This window comes from Hemicordylus capensis, chromosome 4 (assembly GCF_027244095.1).
Source record: "Hemicordylus capensis ecotype Gifberg chromosome 4, rHemCap1.1.pri, whole genome shotgun sequence".
In the NCBI taxonomy this organism is placed as follows: Eukaryota; Metazoa; Chordata; class Lepidosauria; order Squamata; family Cordylidae; genus Hemicordylus; species Hemicordylus capensis.
The window spans coordinates 56,303,855-56,328,066 of NC_069660.1; the positions used below are offsets into that span (position 1 = coordinate 56,303,855).

At 44.5% G+C, this 24,212-nt stretch overlaps 1 protein-coding gene across 2 annotated transcripts in view; it reads left to right on the plus strand.

Annotated features, from left to right (window-relative positions):
• The first annotated feature begins 292 nt into the window (after window positions 1–292).
• PTPN22 (protein tyrosine phosphatase non-receptor type 22) overlaps window positions 293–24,212 on the plus strand; it is a 72,531-nt gene continuing 48,611 nt past the window's right edge. Inside the window, exons 1-3 of one of the 2 annotated variants that reach the window (XM_053246738.1) lie at window positions 293–336; window positions 3,064–3,174; window positions 23,017–23,125. In XM_053246738.1, the coding sequence (XP_053102713.1) occupies window positions 316–336; window positions 3,064–3,174; window positions 23,017–23,125 (241 nt within the window). In that variant the 5' untranslated portion in view covers window positions 293–315. Of the gene's footprint in view, window positions 337–2,969; window positions 3,175–23,016; window positions 23,126–24,212 lie in introns of those variants that run through there. The other variant, XM_053246737.1, reaches the window with a different exon arrangement.

Below are 24,212 nucleotides of genomic sequence, written 5' to 3' on the forward strand. Positions count from 1 at the left end.
CAGAGACAAGATATTAAAATGGGCCCAACCCTCACTGAAGCTCAGCTCATGAAGTAAAGAAATCTTAAATGAGACTGAATAGTGGTAACAAAAAGCATAGTAAACTGTCATTTAATGGTATTCGAGAAAGACATGCTACATGCTGTTCTGGTAGCTCCAGGTCTTAACACTCACATCAGTTTTGGAGGATGAATACAACTGAAGGAAGCTCGGGCGGGTGCGCAGCTGGGGGAGTCAGTCATGTGACTTGCCTCTGGGGGGCCCCCCAAGGCAGTCGGGCCCCAGACAACTGTCTCCCCTTGCCCTATTATAGTTATGCCCCTGAGCTCTGCACAAGTAAGTCATAGATGATTTTACCCACACCACCTCCCTGATCCGGCAGTGTAGGGCTAGGACTCATATAACCTCACTGTCCCAATGGTTCTTGCTGAATCGCTACTGGGCCAGTAGTTGTGCCATCACCCTGCCATTAGGAACAAAATGCACAGAAAGCAGGATTGTCTTGGTTTACACTCCTCAGGAGTGTGTACGCTCTCAAGATCTCAGCTTTTTGTTTACTGGGCATTGGAATTATTGTGTGAACACAGACTTCTGTGTACAAGATGTCAACACCATGATTCAGACGTCAAAGGTCAGTTTATATATTGTAGGGATGTGCACAAATCAATTTTTTTGAATTGATTTGTGCCCAAATCAAATCACCCCTGAATTTTCCCTTATAATGAATTCCTATGAGGATTCATTGCAAACCTTCATTTCTTCTGTTCATTTTGACTGTCATTGGACAGTGCCAACTGCCATGTGTCAACTACACCCCGCTCCCATACATTCACACTGGGGAACTCTGTTTATTTTTTAGGGATTTTTGAAGTGTTTGGATCCTTTGGTGTCTTCATTACACATCTTCATTTTTGCTGTTCATTTTGACCCCACTGCTTTGCAGGTGGGGGTGGGGAATTAGTGGCATCCCATGTTCCAACTACCCACTAACCCACAAGCCACTGGGTACTCAGTTTATATTTTAGGATTTTTTGAAGTGCTTAGACTCTTAGGTGTGTAATGAATCCTCACAGGGATCCATTATGTGGAAAGGTTATTAGACACCAAACACTTGAAAAAATTCCGGGAACATAAACTGAGTAGTACCCCACTGCCTTGCGGGTGGGAGTGTAGTGTAGTTGGCACATGGCAGTTGACAGTTGGCGCTGTCAAAGAGAGTCAAAATGAATAGAAGAAATGAAGGTGTGTAATGAATCCTCATAGGGATTCATTGAGGAAAAGTTATTATACACCAAAGAATCCAAACACCTGAAAAACAGTGACCACACAAGGGCTGGAGCTTAGCTTAAAAAAAGAGAAAGAAATCTGGAAATCTGGGGGAATTAATAGGAGGGATCTGAATCTTGATTCAAATCGAATCAGGCGCGATTTGATTTGGACCCGAATCTAGCCAATGGACCACAGGGGTGATTTGTTCTGTCTCCAAATCACCCAAATCAGCTAGATTTGTGTACAAATCGAAAATGATTTGCACATCCCTAATATTTTGGTCTTTTGTGGACTTAAATTAAAATCTCTTGCTTATTAAAGAATCCTGATTTTCATTGCAGAAAAAATTCTACTGGAATTTCAGAATTACCCATGAGCAAATTACCTGTTAGAGAAAGATTTTGCATTGTTATATAAAAATGGTCCCCTAAAGGTCTTATTGCCACCCTTGAAAAGTGTTCAGACTTTGTTTCTATAAACAAACAGTTCTGCACCATTCTTTTGCTGCTCTTTGGTCTTCATTGGTTTGATGCCTCACCCTCTTGTGTGTCTACAGCCATAAGCAAATGGGACATTCTTTCCCATTTTTACATGGAAGTTTGAACCCAGCATAGGAGCATTGTTGATGTTGGGGTCATTCATAATCAAAACAAATGTCATATTGTCAAGTACATTCTTATGTGAAATCCCACATTCCTTCCCTCCACAATACTTAAATAGGTTTCGCCTTCTTTAGGTTCTATTTTGATGATACATTTTATTTCACAACACATGGGAAATTCAATTTATTAAGTACTGACATATGCCCGCCAAGGAAAAGCTGGGACAGTGTTTTTCTTTTGCAGAGAATCTGAGAAATTCTGCATTTCCTGTACAATATTTTGTGAATCAAGCTGGAGGGATGATTAGGATTCTATTTTTAGTTAGTTTTCCCAAAGCAGTAATTGATTTAAAATATTCTGGAGGGTGTGTGTGTGCACTCATAGCATAGTCACTCCAACAGCATGCATTCCAGGCATTAGCTAGTCTCTTACTCATTGACCCCTATGAAGCTTTAACCTTCTAACATAATGTCTGATCCCAGTGTGGTTTTCCAAAGTTCATTCCAGGCCGTGTGAAAGGGCAGTAATGTCTGGATATGTTCTAATTTTCTGGCAAAGTTAAGGACTGAGGCATGACAAATGCATTTTAGAATCTGAGCCATCTCTTGGGACAGATGGATGAATGAGGAATCTTAAGGCTGCAAATCAACACAGAAATATTTGGTGAATGAAAACAGCAGTGGTAGTGAATACTGATCCCATTAGTGGCCTGTACTGCAGACCTGATGTACCTTTTCCGCTGCTGAATTTTGATAGGGTTTTCCGTGCTCATCAAGTGGAAATTTTCTCCAAAGAACAGTTATGGGTTTTTGCTTTGCTGATCTAAGACCATGAATAAAACTCACTACTACTACTTCACAGGAAAAAGGATCTGTCTCTGAAGAAAAGAGCATCTGCTGAGAATCTGCCTTGGAGACAACAACTGAGCAGAAAGTTCAACAAGATCAATGCAAACAAAATTAAACACTTTCTCTTGCTGAAAGAGCATGTATTAGTTTGTTCCTGTAAAAGAAGGCACTAGGGCCCAGAATGGGGTGGTTCTTTTAATTTCCCCACAGTGTCAGCTACATACATACTAATTTCCTTTAGGTCTTGTGATGAAGTAAGTAAACCGCAAACTTCAACAGGAACCCTTCACACTGGTTGTTTCCACTGTTGCATGTACTTGTCATGTCTGTCCTCATTTTGGCAGTTCAGCTTCATCTGGTTCTACAACATGGATCAAAGAGAGATTCTCAAGCAAAACCTGGAAAGAGCCAAAAGCAGAAAGTTCAACAGAGAAGAGTTCACAAATGAATTTCTGGTAAGTGAGCTGCAGCAATATTTCCGGGTCTGACTTAGTTAAGGCAAAGCATCTAGCTATTGTAGCAAACTGTGTGTTTGCTACAGTTAATAGTTCTGTTAACTATTATGTTTTTTAGTATGTCAGTAATTAGCTGGACCTGAAACTACAATGAAAATGGTTCAGGAAGTTTGTAACTGCTTGAATCTTAAGGGACGCTTTCCTAGCCCAGTCCTTCCTGTTTTTCATGTGCAATTGTTATGAACAGCGATATAGTGTCAGTTTGGCTGCAAACATGTTTGCTGCTCTGTTCTTACTAAAATGTGGCGGCAAAGGGAGAGAGGCTCCTTGCGAGTCACCCTGAGACACGTGTGAGTTAAAGTGGTGTAAAAAGCAATGATCCCATTCATTTGCTAGTCTGTGCATTGAACAGTAAGCAGTTTTCCTCACTCAACCCGTATCGTGACATCTTTCCCCACAGCGGCATCAAAAAATTAAAGGAAGGGAATACTTTTTATAAGCTCAAAAATTGCCTTATAAGTGATTGAAAGATCAAAGGCAAGCATCATGTCAAACTAACTTTATGATTCTTGGCTAGAGTAGTCATCTGAGTGTGAAGAAGTAATAGCATAAAACAGCAAGGGGGAGAGATCAGTGGTGGATCTCTTATATTAAGCTGGGGGAGAGCAACGGTCCGTATGCAATTCCAGCAAACCATCCTTCCAGTGGCTGTTGCTGGTGTCTACCTTATCTTTCTTTTTCAACTGTGAATTATTTTGGGACAGGGAACCATCTCATTTATTATTTATTTTTCTATGTAAATGACTTTGAGAATGTTTGTTGAAAAGCAGTATATAAGTAGTAGTGGTAGCAGAAGCAGCAAGTAGACCACTGTGTATACCAGTAATCAAAATGGCAACTTGTCTGTCGTCGCAATAAAGCAATAGTTTTAAAACTGTGTTGTGGGGAACCTAGAGGTTTCTCAGAAGTGTATCAGAAGGTAGGGCTCTTTGAAACAGGTGGGGCACAAGGGCCCACATTTACAGGGGCCTCATACTGCAGCATAGGAACAGAGGTGCTTTTAGTTCCAGTAAGGCCAGAACAATATTGATTCATCATGGGTGCCTTGCAAATTATTTTTGCCATAGACCCTGGACAAGCTAGAGACGGTACTCTGTCTCCACAGTAGACTCTGACTGACATTCATGAGCTGTCCCATTGAAATTAATAAGACAAATTAATTATGGCTGAGGCCTACTAGGAGACAGAGGAGAATAACTTCTCTTATCCTTAGGGGATGGGGCTATAGCTCAGTGCTAGAGCATCTGCTTTGTCCCAGATTCAATCACTGGCCTATCTATCTATCTATCTATCTATCTATCTATCTATCTATCTATCTATCTATCTATCTATCATATTTCTATACTGCCTGATATGTACATCTCTAGGTAGGGCTGGGCAAGACTCCTGCCTAAACCTTGGAGAGCTGCAGCCAGCCAATGTAGACAAACACTGAACTAGATGTACCAATGGTCTGACTAGCTATAAGGAAGCTTCCAAGGTTCCAACGTAACTTGATAGAAAGAGTTTTCCTTCATAACTTACTTTAAATCCCCCCCCAGCATTTGCATTTCTCATACTTGGTTAGAATGTATGTCCAGTTTTAATTTTGTTTTCTGTTTATCGTACCACATATACAACATCCAAAAGTGACTTATTCCAGACTAAAAAGCATTATCAGCATTGCTAACAAAAATACCCAAAGAGCTTCTGGTGTAAGACACCTGCCCCCTCCCCTGCGCCCACCTCACTCACACCCTTGGCATGCATGCCAGCCACACTTAGGAAGACTCCCTTGCAAGACATGGAGGGATGTGATCATGTGCACAATTGAAAGAAACAGGAGATCTCTTCCACTGGAGCCATCCTTGTGTGGTGGGGGTGGGGAATTGCCCCCAGCTTTGTGCCAACAGGGGCAGCATGGAGATTCACCTGGACTCTCCTCACTGTTGCTGGCCCAGAGTGTGGCTCCCACCACAGCAGCTGGTCTCCGACACAGTCAGGTCCCCGCAGCGCACTCTGCTTGGCTTTATGCAGTGGTGGCTCTGGCTGGGCTACTCTATGCTCTGGTGTGCGTAGAGTGGCGTGCAGCCTGGTCAGAGACTCCACTGCACACAGTCAAGCAGGGTGAGCCGCAGGGCCTGGCTGCTGAGGGAGCGGCACTCCAGAGCCGGCAAGTTGCCACAGTGGGGACAGGGAGGAGACTCCAGGCGGGAAGTTCCATGCTGCTGCCATTTCACATCACTGAGCCCCTGCACTCCCACTTGTCCTGGGGCCTGCACCCCCTTCCCCCAGGGAAGCTCATGTCTTCTGCATTAGCCTGAATAGTATTGCCATGATTAATTCAGTCACCTGCTCATTTATTCCTTAGAACTCATTCATCTCAAACTGGGGCATTCTCATATTTCCCCCTATTGTTTTCTCCCTCTCTCTCTCTCTCTCTCTCTCTCTCTCTCTCTCTCTCTCTCTCTCTCTCGTTTATCCCCATTTCAATTAGTTTTCAAATGGGAACTGACCAGCACTAGTGCCCTCCCAGGTTTGGAAGCATAGTTTTTTGATTTGGCAGGTGAGAGTATAGAATGCTGCCTTCTCCCTCACTGCCCCTCTGCCATTGCTTTCATTACTCCTCCAAGAGGTGAAAAAGTCTTTCAAGATCACCTGCCTTTAAGAAATAAAACTACTACTGTGCTCACACAAATATACTCTTAATGGCTGACATGTCCCACAATGTAACTCAGGCAGCCCGGAACTGCCTGCACCACTGCAGGGTTCTAACATACATGTCCACGGGGCTGTGCAAGAGGGCTAATCCGGTACAACTCACCCTTGACTGATTGCATTATTCCCAATGCAAGTACCACACAGGGGGAGTTGTACCAGAATAGCCCCTTTGTGCAGCACTGTAAAGGTGTGTGTTAAAGCCCCACAGTGGGGCATGTTAGCCTTTGTTATCAGAGCAGAAGAAACTCCATGCCATAAGAAGGGGTGAGTGTGAGTTCCTATGAAGGAAGGCAGGGTGGTGGAAGCCCCCAGCAGGCTAGCATGAGACAGCCCAGACCCTGCCACAGCTCACAAAGTGCTAAATTAGTGGAACCCAGAGGCTCAATTCTGAGTGAAGCTTCCCACTGCTGAGGGGCTCATTGGAAGTTGCTCTCCTGAACTTGAGTGGGGAGTGGGCACTGTTTCTAATGGATTTCATGTGGGATCTATGCCTTTTGGCATTGTGTGAGCTTTGGCTGATGCTCTCAGGTATGGTATTTCCACCTTATTCATTTATTATTTCTCCATGTAACCTTTTGGAGTTCTTTGAGAGTGTCAACAGGCATGTGGACAAAGGTGATCAAGTTGGCATAGTATACTTGAACTTCCAAAAAGCTTTTGATAAAGTTTCCCCAACAAAGGCTCTTGAGTAAACTTAGCAGTCATGGAATAAGGGGACAGGTGCATGTGTGGATCGGTAACTGGTTGAAGGACAGGAAACAGAGAGTAGGAATAAATGGACAGTTCTCACTATGGAGGTAGGTAGGAAGTGGGGTCCCCAGGGATCGGTACTGGGACCAGTGCTCTTTATACATGATCTAGAAGTTGGGGTGACCAGCAAAGTGGCCAAATTTGCAAATGACACTAAGCTATTTAGGGTAGTGAAATCCACAATGAATTGTGAGGAACTCCAAAAAGATCTCTCCAAACTGGGGAACTGGACGACAAAATGGCAAATGCAGTTCAGTGTAAGCAAGTATAAAGTGATGCACACGGGGGCAAAAAAAACACCAACGTCACATATATGCTGATGGGATCTGAGCTGTTGGTGACTGACCAGGACAGAGATCTTGGAGTCGTGGTAGACTTTGGAAAGTGTCATCTCAGTGTGCGGCAGCTGCAAAAAAGGCTAATTCCATGCTAGGAATAATTAGGAAGGGGATTGAAAATAAAAATGCTAATATTATAATCCCCTTATACAAATCTATGGTGTGGCCGGCCACATCTAGAGTACTGAGTACAGCGTTGGTCACCATATCTTAAGAAGGATATTGTAGAACTGGAAAAGGTACAGAAGAGGGCAACCAAGATGATAGGGGCTGGAGCACTTTCCTTATGAGGCCAGGTTACAGCATCTGGGGCTCTTTACCTTGGAAAAGAGGCGACTAAGGGGACACATGATCAAGGTGTATAAAATTATTCATGGAGTGGAGAGGGTGGAGAGAGATAAATTGTTCTCCCTCTTTCACAACACTAGAACCAGGGGTCACCCCATGAAACTGGAGGTCAGGAAATTTAGGACCGACAAGAGGAAGTACTTTTTCACACAGCACATAATTAATCTATGAAATTCTTTGCCATGAGATGTGCTGATGGCCACCAGCTTGGATGGCTTTAAAAGGGGCTTAGACAGATTCATGATGGTCTATAAATGACTACTAGTCTGATGGTTGTGGGCCACCTCTAGCCTCAGAGGCACAATGCCTCTGAATACCAGTTGCAGGGGAGCAACCGCAGGAGAGACGGCATGCACATACCTCTTGCCTTTGGCTTCCCAGAGGCATCTGGTGGGCTACTTTGTGAAACAGGATGCTGGACTAGATGGGCCTTGTGCCTGATCCAGCAGGGCTGTTCTTATGTTCTTATGTAAACCACTTTGGAAACTTTTGTTGAAAAGTGGTATATAAATATTTGTTGTTGTTGTTGTTTTTCTTATTCTCTCCCGGTTTGAAGTAGACCCCCTCCCTTTCCCAGCAACCTGATGCCCAGGACAACATGCTTCCAGATGATAACAAAACAATGTTGTTATTAACTGAGGTGATTGCCACAGAACAAGACCAAACATTACTGCTGAGTTCATGAATTACTTTGGCTGAGATGGTGAGGAAAATTACTCAAAGCAGTCCCACTGAAACTGCTTTGGGACTACTTTGAGTAATGTTCCTCCTCATGTCAGCCATTGCTTTTTGCTGCTTTTTTTGCCTCTGGAAGAACCCACAGTCTCCCAAACTCAGCCTTTTCAAGCATGAAAGGCCACATGGGTAGAAAAAAGCTACGTGGGCAATTACTTCATACATTTGCTTTCCTTCACTAAGTTGTGTTTCCTATATGGAAAGAACCTATATAGTTCTGAAATGAAACCATATAGGTTGCGCTTCAAACAACAAGCATTCTGCAAAATGCTCATATGATCTGGGGCTTAGTGAAATATTGCATATGATTCTTAAAGTGATAATTGTTTTACAGAGAGAGGAGGAGAGGGAGAGGGATAAAGAAAGTAGTTGAGGTGTGAGATACTCAGGCACAGCAAATCCTAATCCCACCAAATTCCATGCAGTGGTAAGGCCACAAGAAGTGACTGCAAAGGGGAGGGAGACTTTCAAATAAAGCCTTTATGTCAGGGATCCAATCTTTATAGGACCCTAGCAATGACCCTGGCCAAAACATGCCAAATATAACCAGGATGTATTGGTGCTTAGTTACATCCAAAACTGGAAGAGAATGTTAGATTCCATCAGAGAGCACAAAAAGGTTTTTAATTATCAAAAGAGTGGGGGCGATTATAGGCTTGAACCAGGCCCTATGAGCTTTGGCCCCAGATCTTTTAAGTATCTGGTAACATAGATACTAGAGATTTACATATCAGGCAGTATAAAAATATGATCAATAAACAAACATCCCTGACTTCCTCACTGTGATACCAAAATAATTATTCATGCCAGGGCCTCCCACATTTTGCATTGCAAAGGAATTTAAAAGTAATTAAAATTACATTCTCCAAGAGCCAGCTGCCTCCTCACTTCATTTCCCTACTAGGAAAAACAGTGAGTCCATTCACACAGTGATGGGAGGTTTGACTTACTCACATGGTTGATTGCTGGTTTTCAGAAGCTTATATTAATTAATAAGTGTTAGCAGCTGTTAACTTGTAAAGAGAGCTCTACTCTGCCTAGAAATGGTACCTTTAGGCCATACTATACATCATGTCAATAATGTGCTTGGCTAATATGCTCAGTTTTTCTGGGCTAGATGGCAGCCACAAAGAACCTTGGCCCAGGTTGGAACCCCAGCAGAGGGGAGGGTTTTAACCCTTTGCTTCCACTGTGGTTCCAGTCTAGATTGGACCCCCTATGGCTGATATTTGACCTGGAAGGAAAGATGCTATTGGCATCAATAAGACTTCATGTTTGTGCCTTCTGATCTCAGATGTATAAGGATTACTCAGGGCCAAATTACACATGTGCTTCCAACCAGAAGGACTTTGTTTTGGGTTAAAAAAAAGGAGTGGGGGGGGAGTACCCAGTCAGGGCTTGGGCACGTAGTGATGGGGAGGCTCACTCTTTCTTCATGCCCTACATTTCCACTGAAAATTGTCCCTTGCGGCAGCCATTTGCTCCTGAATTATCGCTGCTTCTGGGGCAAATAGATGCTTCAAGGAGGCAATTTTTGGCATAAAAGTGGGTGTGAGGAAAGAGTGAACCTCCACTTCAATGCATCCTGGTTGTGACCAGGTTTGCCTCTTCATGCAGCTATTTTTGCCAAAACAAACATGAGGTACTTTATTTGGAAGCATACTTCTACAGCACACATTTGCGTGCATGTGCAGTTTAATAATACTAATACTAATAATAAAAATAATAAACAACATACTTTATTTGTTAGCCACCTCATAACAAATTGTTCTCTGAGTGGCTCACAACAGAACAACATCAAAAACATCCAATTAAAACACACAACACAAAACAAACACATTACAAAATATAATACAATACAATACATTAAAAAATTTTAAAAAATCAATTTTAAAAAGCCTGAGTGAACAGAAAGGTCTTCTCCTGTTGTTTAAAAGAACAAAGTGACGATGCCAGGAGAGCCTCACTGGGGAGGCTATTCCATAGACGGGGTGCCACCACCGAAAAGATCATCTCCCTAGTAGCCACCCACCATTTGGCAGGGGCACTTGGAGCAGGGCCTCCAAAGAAGATCTTAAGGTCTGAGTTGGGACATATGGGGTAAGGTGCTCTCTCAGGTAATCTGGACCCAAGTTGTTTAAAGGTTAAAACCTGCACTTTGAATTGGACCTGGAAATGCGCTGGGACCCAGGGCAGCTGATGAAGCACTGGTGTGATATGATCAAAATGCACAGCCCCAGTTAATAATCTTGTGGTCTTATTTTGGACCAACTGCAGTTTCCGGACCATTTTCAAGGCAGCCCCATGTACAATGCCTTGTGGTAATCTAAGTGGAAGGTTTCCAGACATGGGTAACTGTGGCCAAGCTTACTCCATACAGATAAGGTTGCAGCTGGCCTATCAGCCAAATCCGAAAAAAGACACTCTGAGCCACAGAGGCCACTTGAATTTCTAGTGAGTGCTGGATCAATGAGCATCCTCAGACTGAGAACCTCGTCCTTTAGGGAGAGTGCAAGTCCATCTAGAACAGGCCCCACTGAGGTTGGGTTCTGAATTTGATTCTAGAGCAGCCCCACTCAGAACAGTTTCGTTCTCAGTGGCAAGGCAATGTCTTCTACAATGCCCAGTGGTTCTGTTCGTTACTTCGTATGTTCCTTTTCTAAGACCTAAAAGCCACTTCTAGGGCTCAGGCATGGCTGTAACAATGCAGAATCTTGTTGTGACAAAGACAAAGGCCAATCTTCTTTGTTGTTGCCTAACTAGCAGTATGGTTGGCAAATGGTGACAGAGGCAGGCATTAATGGTGCACTTGGATGAACTGTCCATATACTCATGTGCTTTCAGTTCTGAACTCTGTGGTGTACCGAACTGAGTGACTGCCATACTGGATTCTGTTTGTAGAGAACAAAGAAGCCAAGAGCAGAGACAGTTAAGGCATTTCTTCCATCATGCCAGACTTCTACGGAAAATGTGACATGAGTAGAATTTCCAAACAGCTTCAGAGTGACTAACTAACTGGTCAATTGATAGTTTGGTGTCTTGACGGCATTTTGCACAATATGTAAGGCAATATAGAGGCAACAGGTAGTGGCTTGGGGGCACCATTACACTTGGGAGATAAACAGGTTTGACTATGGTCTCCATTCACAGGCAAGTTCTCCTGTGCAAGTCTCATTGCAACGAACAGAGCCTTGAAGAAAGAGTGGTAGGAGGCACCAAGGTCGCTACCCCTGAAGGTGAGGTAGGCAGCAGGTTGGTTAAAGAGGCTAGTCTGCCACCTCCAACAGTCTGCCATCTGAGACAATCACTTCACTTAGCTTCAATAGTGGATGGGCCCTGGAAAAGAAGCTGCCTGCATGCACAAGAGCATGGACTCTGCACCTTGGGGAGAAGAACTCCCCAGTAGACAGTACCCTTTTTAGTAGGGAGAGGAATGGCATTTGAATTTTCTGCCTTGGGCAGCATCAATGCTGACCCTAAGGAAATGGGCATTAGGCATATATTTTAAGTGAACTGCAGTACAACCATTAATGTCACTAAGGCCTACTTCAGACGTGCTAAAATCCTTCATGCTGAATATCTCTGAGGTGTGGACGAAGTAATCTCTGACTTGGTGCAATTATGTTGAGAGCTGTTGCTTTCCAGGACAATGGGGTAGCATGAGCATGGGGTTCTGTGTGTGTGTGTGTGTGTGTGTGTGTGTGTTTAAATGAAATGTGACCATGGCCATATTCAAATAGTGGCAACACATTGTACTGGGAGTGGAAACATTCACACCCTTAACTAGTCATTCATACAGGCCATATGCAAAGTCCTTGTTTTGCAACTGAGTGGAGGGACTTGGTGACTGACAGGGCAGGGCACTCCTGGAGCCTACCTCCAGCACAACCAGCAGAAACATATATTTATGTCAGCAGAAAGGGCTTTTGCAGCACAGGGAGAGATGCAAAAATAGTTCCCCCTCCCACTCTGTGCCTGGAGCTTCCCCAGACAGCAGGCTTTATCGTAGGTTTTCCGCAAGGCCTTACGGCGAATTCGAAGTTGCCACAAAAAACCAACACAAAAAGTGGAATTTTTTTTAACCTCAGATATAAATTGGGCTACACTCTAATGTGTAGTTTAAAAACCCCAATTGTGTGTGAAATGCTCCCTGATAGCTCACAGGGACTTGAGGGTAAATTTGGCCAATATCTGAATGCACGCCCTCTATTCTGGAGGAGAGGCAGACTGAAAGTCGGGTGTGAAAAACTTCCTGGTCTGCTGCACAGAGAAGCCTTCAGTACAGGGACACAGGAGGCTTATTGCAGATTCGCAGCCCTCCTTCCATTGCCAGAGCATATACTGTTCTTGAAAAAGGCTTTTTGGGGCCGGAGGCTAAATAACTGAGTCATATAGAAGTGACAAGAGCTGATGTTCTAAACTGTCTAGAAAAATGGAAGACTAGAAAATTTCCAAGGCCTAATGGCATCCATTCAAGAGTTCTTAAATAACTCAAATGTGAAATTGTCAACCTCTTTGCTAAAATATATAACTTATCCCTGCAATCAGGCTCTGTACCAGAGGACTGGAAAGTAGCAAATGTAATACCGATTTTCAAAAAGGGATCCAGGGGCGATCCAGGAAATTACAGGCCGGTTAGCGTAACATCTGTTCCAGGTAAATTGATGGAAAGCAAGGATAAAATTGTAAAGCACACAGAACAGGCCCTGCTGGGGGAGAACGAGCATGGCTTCTGCAAAAGTAAATCTTGCCTCATAAATCTTTTGGAGTTCTTTGAGAGTGTCAACAAGTATGTGAATCAAGGTGATCCAGTTGACATAGTATACCTGGACTTCCAAAAAGCTGTCAACAAAGTTCCTCATCAAAGACTCTTGAGAAAACTTAGCAGTAATGGGATAAGGGGACAAGTACATGTGTGGATTGCTAACTGGGTGAAAGACAGGAAACAGAGGGTAGGTATAAATGGAGAGTTTTCACAATGGAGGGAAGTGAGAAGTGGGGTTCCTCAGGGATCTGTACTGGGACTGGTGCTTTTTAATTTATTCATAAATGATCTAGTCATTGGGGTAAGCAGCAAGGTGGCCAGATTTGCAGATGATACCAAACTATTATGGGTAGTGAAATCCAAAACAGATTGTGAGGAGCTCCAAAAGGATCTCTCCAAACCGGGTGAGTGGGAGACAAAATGGCAAATGTGCTTCAATGTTGGCAAGTGCAAAGTGATGCACTTTGGGACAAAACCCCCGAATTTCAAGTATATGTTGATGGGATCTGAGCTGTCGGTGACAGACCAGGAGAGGGATCTTGGGGTCGTGGTGGACAGCTCGTTGAAAATGTCCACTCAATGTGCAGCAGCTGTGAAAAAAGCCAAATTCCATGCTAGGGATCATTAGAAAGGGGATTGAAAATAAAACTGCTAATATTATAATGCCCTTATCCACAACTATGGTGCGGCTACACCTGGAGTACTGCATACAATTCTGGTCACCACATCTAAAGAAGGACATTGTAGAATTGGAAAAGGTGCAGAAGAGGGGAATGAAGATTATCAGGGGCTTAGAGCATCTTCCTTATGAGGCAAGACTACAATACCTGGGGCTTTTTAGTTTAGAAAAAAGATGCCTGTGGGGAGACATGATCGAAGTCTATAAAACCATGCATGGTGTGGAGAAAGTGGATAGAGAGAAATTCTTCTCCCTCTCACATAACACTAGAACCGGAGTCCTCCCATGAAATTAATTGCCAGGAAATTTGGGACCAACAAACAGAATTACTTTTCCACACAACGCATAATCCACTTGTGGAATTCTCTGCCACATGATGTGGTAACAGTCAACAACCTGGATGGCTTTAAGAAGGGTTGGGATAACTTCATGGAGGAGAGGTCTATCAACGGCTACTATGAGGGCTATGGGCCACCTTCAGCCTCAAAGGCAGGATGCCTCTGAATACCAGTTGCAGGGGAGTAACAGCAGGAGAGAGGGCATGCCCTCAACTCCTGCCTGTGGCTCCCAGTGGCATCTGGTGGGCCATTGTGTGAAACAGGATGCTGGACTAGATGGGCCTTGGGCCTGATCCAGCAGAGCTGTTCTTATGTTCTTAGAGAGCTGTGGATCATGTTAGCCAATAACAACAACACATCACTTTGAACAAAAATGAGCTCAAAGCAGTTTACATAGCAAAGGTATGAGAAACTGGTTCTCTTTCCAAAGAGCTCATGAGTGGGCGGGGGGGGCATCAACAATAGCCACTAGAGAGATGCTATTCTGGGTCGAAAAGGGACAGTTGCTGCTACATACTAGAAACATACATATAAGAAAGCCAACACTTTAAGGTGTGCTTGTTTATTATTATTATTAATAATAATAATAATAAATAAACATTGTAATAACAATAAAATATACAAAGAATCTAAGGTAGTAGCAACACAAAAAGAAACAGCAATTTAAAGTCCAGAAAATGGCACCAGTGCAGCATGAGACTTTTGATTCAGTCTGAAGTCTCGGCACCAGGGATGTAGCTATAATAGAGCCAATGGGTTCAAAGAACCTGGACTCCACAACTCCTGAGGCCCCCCCCCAGCTTCATTCTTCCCTATTTTCTTCATTCTTCCCTATTTTCTCCCGCACTCCAAGGGGCTGCCGGAGAAAGGGGCGAACAGAGGCCCTCTCTCCCCTAGCTATGCCCCTGCTCGGCATGTGTGGTTGGGAGCTCTGCAAAAGCAGACTACATTCTGTATACTTGTAGGGCCTGTGCAGATACATTCTAGTGAATGTAGGTAGGTCAGACATGGGGCTTGCTACAGCACTCCTACTCTTTCCATATGCATTCCCTATATGTGCCTTGAACATCAGAAGAGCTACTGAATCAGACCATTGATCCATGCTCAACACTGCCTACACTCTACTCTACCCCAAAAAAGACAATTTTTATATAACTTACTGCTCAGTCTCTGAACTTATTTCCTCTAATTTAGGTGCAGCTGATGCTTGCGGGGGAGGAGGGCGGCAGTGAGTGCGAGAGAGTATGACTTTTACAAATGCCCAAACTGCTGCTTTGGCAAGCCTGGCCATGACTCTGGTTTCCTCTGTGCCAGGTCTGCTCCTCCCTGCTCCACCACGCACCCCACCACATACCCCACTGCTGGAGTCAGCATGGCAAAACTTGCTGTGCTAACCCCTCAAATGGCTGATGCCCATCAGCCAGTTGAGTGGCAGGGGTGGGGTGCATGGTAGAGCAGAGAACAGGCCGGGTGCAAGGCAACTTACCTCACAGTGTTGCTGTGAGGATAAACATAACTATGTACACCGATTGGCTGGGCAGCAGTTGGCCGCATCGGGAAGTGGCCGTTTGGTGAGGAAAGGAAAGGAAGGAAAGCAGGCAAGTGGAGAGGAGAACTGAACAGACTGTGGCAGAAGGGAGGGGGAAAGCTGAGGGGAGAGAAAGCGGTGGAGCCTGGCTGGGCAGAGACAAATGGCTGGCCACTTTGGAAGATGCTCTCTAGAGGGAGGGCCGTGCAGGAAGGAGCCGGCTGAACGCTTGGCTGCCCGGCACCAGGGACTGGAGGAAGTAGGAGGCAGCAACGGCCAGCAGGGAAAACACAAGTGCAGGCTAAAAGCGGGTGGGGGGAAGCATGAATGAGAGAGAGAAAAAGAGAAAGAGGGGGAAATGGAGGAGGGAGCAAGCTGGGGCAGAAGGCTTGGTGGGGAGGGGACTGGGGCAGAAGGCTTGGGGGGAGCGTGGACTGGGGCTGAAGGCTGGGGGGGAGGAGAGTAGGGCAGAAGGTGGGGAAGTGTACTGCCGCACAGATGCTCTGTGCGGGATCAGCTTATCTATCTATCTATCTACACTAAATAAATAAATGCTGGACCAGGCACTGGGCTGAGTACGCTGGATGCTGGGCAGTGGTGGTTTTGGCTATTTTTAAAGTCATACACTCCCACCCTCGCCCCAGTGAGCACTGGCCTCGCCTATTAAGAATTTTTTTTTCATATTTTATAGTTATGAAATCTGATTCCCAGTATGAGCCAAAAAAAGGGCACAGGCATCAGCTGGTGCTACTGGGTATGCTCAGTGGCATTAGGTTGCATTAAGTGGGAATAATGGTCAGATATGTTTTTTCAATGATGTACCACCAGCAGCAGGTCTCCATGTTCTCCCACACCTGCTGCCTTTGGAATCTTCTCCTTCATCAGTGAGTTATGGTCCCTCCTCAAATTTCCAAATGCAAGTAACTACTGTAATATACAGTAGTTTCTATTGTACCATTTACTACTGTAAAATACAGTAGGCTTAGGTCCAGGGTGCTTAAGAGACCACCTTTTTGTAATGAACCCTGCTGCCTATTAAGATCATCTGGAGAAGTCTGGTTACAGTTGCCACCAGCTCATCTAGTGGCAACTCCGAGCCGGGCCTTCTCTGTGGCTGCCCCAGGGCTTTGGAATGCACTCCCCGTCAAAATAATAGCTTCTCCATCTCTGATTGCTTTTTTAAAAAGACCCTCAAGACACACCTGTTTTCTCAGGCGTTTAATTAAAATTAATCTTAAACTGTTCAATTGTTCTTATCCTGTAAAATTATTTTGTTTCACACTGAATTATTTTTAATTTTTTTTATTTTGTAAAAGAGTTTTGTTTTTATATTGTAACTTGGATTGTGTACACTGCCTATAAGTTTTCCACACAGCAGGCTTTCCCACAAGCTTACTGGGATGCTTTACTGCGAACCCAAAGTTGTCCCCCGCAAACCGACACAAATAGTGGACTTTTTTACCCCAGCTACAAATCGGGGTAAAACACTAACGCACAGTGAAAAACCTGAATTGTGTATGAACTGCTCCCTGACAACTTGCAGGGACTTCGGAGTAAATCTGGCCGATATGTGGATGCACCCGCTCCATTCCGGAGGAGATGCGAGTTAAGGGACTTTAAAAGCCCCGTGTGAAAAACTTACTAGAGAAGTATATATAAGGCGGTATATAAATATTAAAAATAAGATAAATAAATAAAAATCTAAACCATTCTCTTATCCTCTAGCATTTGTCAGATAAAAATGAGGTGTCGTCAGTTCCTGTTATATGAAAGTTTAACCGATAAGCTTCAAATAATTTCTGTACCTGGAACACCTTGCTAAAAGATTTGGGAAACCTTAGCTTCAGGTGTCAGAAGATACAATTAAACATTAATTCCAGATATCATTAAAAGGTGAAAAATGATTGAGGTATATACAATTATGCATGAAGTGGAAAGATTGGACAGAGAGAAATTTTTATCCCTCTCTCACAACACTAAAACCAGGGGTCATCCCATGAAACTAAAGGTCAGGAAATTTAAGACTGACATGAGGTAGTACTTTTTCACACAGCGCATAATTAATCTATGGAATTCTTTGCCCTGGGATCTGGTGATGGCCACCCGCTTGGATGGCTTTAAAAGAGGCTTAGAAGAATTCATGAAGGACAGGTCTATCAATGCCCGAACAAGCTCTCGGCGCATCATTTCAGGCAGGGTCAGCTGCCTAATAGGCCGTTTCCCCCTTTCTCTCCCTCTATATACACATTTTATAGTGCAGTCGGAGCTGCCTGAAATACTTGGCAGAGTTTGCTTGAGCTCTCAGCGGCCCGGGCATGGGAGGAGGGAGTTTACTCTGGGCTCCTATGGAGCCCAAGCCACGCCCCGTGTGCGTGACGTCACATGCATGGGCATATTGGAAGGGGCCGCCGAACAGGGCTGGACACAGGCCGCCGCTCGGCTGGCTCCGCACCTGTCTCTTACTGATTGTATATTGGGCCTGTGTGAAGCTTCAGCTGCACAGTCCCCCTGGCCCCATGTAGACGTGACCATCCCCACTGTGTAGTGCTGTGCTTTGTCCAGCACCAGGGAATGGGGGTGGGGCTCCTTTAAGAAGCCATGCATGGTGTGCTGGGAAGTGTAGCACTTCCCAGTGCTTTCCTTCTAGAGCTCTTGAGAGGACTCTGTCTCCCTTAAAGGGGTCTTCCAGCACAGAAAAAAGTGCAGTATTGTGCAGGGGTCAGCACAGTGGGAAATGACTCTCACACTGAAGGTTTTCCCACACTTTGAACATATGAAGCACCTTCCACTGAGTAGGGATGTGCATGACCTGCGGTTTGACCTGCAGTTCAAGTACAGTTCAGTTTTGCAGTTTGGGAGCTTTAAGAAAGTGGAGAGCAGGTCCTTACCTGCTCTCCGCTGCCCCATGCAGCTTCCTGCTTGGGCAGCACACATCCCCAAAAGCTCTACATGGCGCCAGCACACACATGGCATCTGTACAAGCGTGGACACCATTTTCATGGTCAAAAACACGATGATGACCACGCAAATGGTGCCCACACATGCACAGATGCCATGTGTGTGCTGGCGCTGCATGGGGCTTTTTGGAATGCATGCCAACCCAACAGGAAGCTTCATGGGGCAGTGGAGAGCAGGTAAGGACCTGCTCTCCATTTTCCTAAAGCTCCCAAACTGCAATACAGAACTGTGCTTGAACCACAGATCGAACTGAGGTTCGTGAACATCCCTACCTCCGAGTCAGACCACTGGTCCACCTTGCCCAGTACTGTCTACACCGAATGACAGTGGCTCTCCAAACTTCCAGTCCTACTGAATGTGCTAGGAACTGAATCTGGTATTGTTCACATGCAAGGCATATGCTCTACCACTGAGCTATGGGCCATTTCTCACTCTTAGGCTCTGAGGATATTAAGCTAGTAAGTGTCTTATATGCTTCTAGAATAAATCCATCAGCTCACCTGACCACATCCTGTTTTTGCATCCTGCCCGGGACTGCAGAAACGGTGGTTGTCAAACACCTAACAGACCACTGTACATGACTGGTGGGCTGGCTTGGCCAGTCATAAATTATGTAACCCTGCTCTACTACAGAGTAGAACTTTGGCACGCAACATGAGCAGCTAAACTGTGGTAATATTGGTCCTGTGCAATCAGAAAATATTAACATGTGAGCCTTTGTGAGGTTGTTATATCCAAGTGACACTTGTTCCAGAAGTCTGTATGATGCTATAGGATCCTTTCATATTTTTTGTGAAAGGGAAAAAATGAGGTGTGTAGTGTGGTGATGATAGCTCTGCTATACTGCCTTTGTCTCTAGCTTATTGTTACAGGCAATAAATCTCACAATGAGAGTTTCTTGAAAGAAATGTGGGTTAAGCTTTTAGGAATGTTTGGGTCTAAAAGCTTCTGTCTCAGTCAGTGAGTTGGATGACCTTTGGGTCTCTTCCAGCAGTGATTCATTGGTTCTCATAGGACATACTAAACAGACATATAATGGGTTTCTGACTCATCTGGTTGTTTCTTATAGCTTATCATTCTGCATTTTTTGGTAGATGTCTTATTCCAAATCTGAAATTCCTTTACTAAGACAAATTAGCACAAACCATCAATTCATGGCAAAATTGCTCTACAGTCCCCCTCTTCAGGGCTGAACAAAATATTACTTTAATGGCATAATTGGCTCTGCTGTGTTTATTCTTCTTAGCACTAATGGGAACTTCCTTCCCAGGGCAAATAGCAGATGGGTGTGTGTGTGGCAGATGAGGACCATGGGGTGTGTGTGTGTGTGTGTGTGTGTGGCAAAGCCACCTCCTCCACTCTGCAGTCCTGATATTGAACACACACATCCCAGGCAGCCCCTGTTTAAGCAAAGAAAAACAAACAGATAGTAATAATGTAGTTAACTTAACAATTAGTTTGATTCTCAGACAACTTACCTATCAATATAAAAACATAGGTGGCAGAGCAGCAGTGGAATCATGCCTGCTGGCCCCCTCCACATCCATATGATCTGTATATACATAGGCTTTCTCCATGCGAACAGGAATCCTGCTTTCCTCAGGTCTATACATTCATATCCACAGATATGATGTCATATCTGTATATATAATTCTCTTAGATGTACCCGTCACTAATTCCATGCATGGCAGCTCTCGCAAGACTTCGTGAGGGAGGGGAGGGGGAGAGGAAAGCGATGGTAGCGGGGAACATAAGGCCAATGGACAGGTCAGCAAACAGGTGAGTGGGCGGGCAGAGAAAGCAGCGGGGGGAGAGAAAGCAGAAGTAGCAGTGGCAGGGGAGAGAAAGTGGCAGCAGCCAGGGGTGGGAGTGGAGAAAGTGGTGGGTGGCCAGAAAAAGTGACTGGCCAGGTGGCTGGCCAGAGAGAAAAAACATTGGAGGGGGGAAGAGGTGGGGGAGGGCTGAGAACAAGCGGCCAAGAACGAGGGAGGAGGCCGAGAATGAGGGAGAACTAGAGGCACAGATCCTCTGCACCCGGGCCAGCTAGTTTCATATAAAAGAATGTGCAGTGAAACAAACAAGGTTAAAAATGAAGTTAATCTGTAGTGAACACAAGTTTGTAACCAAAACCAGTCAAAATAAAAGACAAAGCAATTATATAAACAAAACATATTTCGGTATATTCCATATATAGTAATAGAGCTCTGTGTTATGTCAATGGTGGTCGGAAAAGGATGACAATCTTTGTTGGAATGTAGACTAGCTTGGCGCATTAATGCTTACATTAATGGATTGCAGCAGGAAAAACAGATAATGAGGCGATTCTCACGAGCACTAGGAACTGCCCGGAAACCCAGTTAAAAGCTCATGTGTCAGCGTGGCTCCGCAACGCAGCGACTCATGAGTAGCATCCCCACTGGGAGGCTCTAACAAGGCTCCTAGTGTCACACGGGGGGGAGGGGCTCCCCACAAGGAACCATGCACTCGCACGGTGCCTTATGGAACTTCTGGGGACCATGAAGCCCCTGAACTCTGCTGTCCCAACTGGCTCCATGAAAGATCTGGTAATCATCTGAAAGGCCTATCCGGCCACCCAGGGAGTGCTGCCTGATTGTCTGCGGGGAGAGCGGGTCAAACCTGCTCTCCTCACAGACCCCGTTTTGGCTCTACACAGGTATTGTGTGTAGAGCCTTAATGGCTGACATGAGGAAATTACTCAAAGTAGACCCATTGAAATGAAAAGGACATTAGGCAATGCCTAACTTATTATTGTTGTTGTTCTTTATTGTATATATAATTGTTCTTTACCATCACAACTTCATTGTTGTAAAAAATGTTAGGTACATTTAGTGCAGAGGAAGAATCAAACTGACCAGGATATATTTATTATCTGTGTGTAAGCAGCTCAGACTACAGGGGGGCTAGTGGGTCCCTGCCTGACCCTCATGTCTGTTTTATTTTATTTATTTATTAGATTTATATCCTGCTTTTTTACCATCAGGTCCTCAGGGGTCAAAGCAGGGAGGAGCTTAGGAACATAGGAAGCTGTTTTATACCGAGTCAGACAATTGGTCCATCTAGCTCTGTATTGTCTACACAGACCATCATTGGCTTCTCCCAGGTTGCAGGCAGGAATCTCTCACAGGCTGTGCCCTATCTTGGAGATGCCATGGAAGGAACTTGGAACATTCTGCATCCAAGCATGCAGGTGCTCTTCCCAGAGTGGCCCCATCCCCTAATGTGAATCTCTTACAGTGCTCACATGTCTCACATTCAAATGCAGATCAGGGCAGACACTGCTTAGCAAAGGGGACAATTCATGTTTGCTACTACAAGACCAGCTCTCCTACCAACAGAAGGTGCCTTTCACTCTAAGAACTGTATGAGCTGGGGTTCATGGGTTTCTGGAGGGGAGGCACATGGGAGTGAGCAGTTACCTCCCCACCCCTAGATTAAGTCAATATTAACACGGGATACAACCTCCTGTGTTTTGGTTTCTATTTATATAATCTGTATAGTAGGATAAAGTTGAAAAGCAACTTAACAAGGGGCTTTTCAGGAGGCTCTGGATCCCGGAAGGATATGCTCAGTCACTAAATACATATACTTTGTATATGCATATTTTTCTCCGCCCACAGGGAAAAGGTCCTGTGGACACCCATGCTAGGATTATCTTTTCCGCCTCTATATTTACAGAATTTAGCTGCAATGAAGAATTGTTAGAATCTATCATTGTTTTTAATTGTTTTAATGTTTCAGCTTTGTTTTAATCTGTGTCATTTTATTGTAAACTGCCCAGAGATGTGAATTTTGAGCAGTATACAAATATGCTAAATAAATGCATGAATAAAATGCTGTTGATTGCTCCAAGTTCACCACAAAGAAAACCTGGTAGTAGGTTCTGAAGCAGTCATTAGCTGAGATTCTCAGATGGTTTTGCAAGTCCACCCGATTTATGGCATGCCACTGCCAATTGCTCCACCCTCCACTGCTTTCCGCCATATTGCCCACCAGCACTCTTTTATTTATTGATTTTAATTTATTTCCTGTCTTTCAGTGTAAGATATTTTCAGAGTGGTTTACACCAATCATTCCACTATATTCAAACACTGTGATTATTCCAAAACGGCTAAGCTTCAATTACAGGGCATACAATATTAAGCTCTATCTGTCATTTCAAATTCCTTTAAGCCATAGGATTTTGCTGTATTTTGCCTTGGGCACTGGGATTTATGTGGATTCAGAAGCAGGAGTATTGATTGCATGGGGGTGTTGGGGGGAGATGCTGCAGTACATAGCTTCAGTTGAGTTGCTTCTCTTGTCAGATGAAGGATTTTCATATTTTCCATACTTGGCTGAGCTATGTGATTCCACCACATCACACCTGTGCAAGGACTGCAGAAGTTTTATACGAATGGGTAATTTTCTAAGAAACCACATCAGAAATGCATGTGCCTGAGCTACGCATGGTTCCTCCTTGACATGCAAACTTTCCACACCTCCAAAGCCTCCCACTGCAAAGTAACGACGACTGTTTAGTTCTCACTGTGGTTGTATCAAGACAGGCCACTCAGGAAATAATTAGAGATGCAATCCTGTTGACATATTCATTCCCTGTAACCGATTTTTATATTTAACTACAGAAACTGAAAAGGCAATCGGCGACCTACAGAACTGACAAAATCTACCCAACAGCTACAGCTGAGAGGCCAGAAAATACCAGCAAGAATCGCTATAAGGACATCTTGCCATGTATGCTAGGAATTAAATATTTACCATTGTGTTGCTTGGTCTTGCCAGCCAGCCAGCCATATAGTGATGTGCATTTGTAGTGGCCCATGATGTTGTGTTCTCCCTCCCTCCCCCGCCTCATGCTACACACTACACACACTAGTGTGCAACATAAGCAATTATATGGGCCACACTCCCAAAACATCAGTACATGAATACACTGGAACATCCTTTCTGGTGCATCTCAGAGGAACCTCCATGAGCTATTTCTAAGGGCTTTTTCAGAAGTTTTTAAAAAGCACATTTTTACTTTTTTGCAAACACTTCATTAGCTAGGAACCAGTACCAACAATGCTACCAGCTTCCAGAGAAAAAAGAGGGGTGGAGTTGTCCTGGGCAGAAGCTTGTGTGTGACTGTGAGGCTCACACAACCGTTATCCAGAAGGCACTCCTAGCAGCCTGTGTGAAGCATTGGCTGGGATGAAAATGGGCTTTTCCAGATGGCCATTTATCTCTTTCCCCCCAGCTCTCACAGTACTTCCTGCCAGGCTCTCATGCAGGATCTAAACTCCTGTGTGAGGTTCTGAAGAATCCTGTCCTTTCTCCTTGTGAGTTTTGGTTCTGAGATCAGGTGCTGAGCACCTCCTTAGTACTATTTTCATAGCTAGTCATGAAAAAGAGACAGAAAATAAGCACTGGCCAGGAGGTGGCACTGTAAAAATTGCACTAAGGAAGTGCTCAGCATCTGACCTCAGAGGCAAAACTCGCAAGGAGAAAGGACAGGATTCTTCAGAACCTCACACAGGAGTCTAGATCCTGCATGAGAGCCTGGCAGGAAGTACTGCAGGAGCCAGTGATGCTCTTAGCCCTGGACTTTGGGGCCGAAGTCTAGGGCCTCCACTCCTCCTGCCCCCCCTATCCTCTTTAGACTGTCCCTGGTGGTGTGGTTACTACTGGCCTGCACTGCGCCGGGAAGCCAAGTGTGATTATGACCTGTGCCAGGTGCTTTAGAAACAGAGGGGGGAGTGGAGAAAGACATATGTGGGATGGGAATATGATAAATTGTGTATTGAAATGTTTCTGCTACTGCATATTTGCATAAATATAA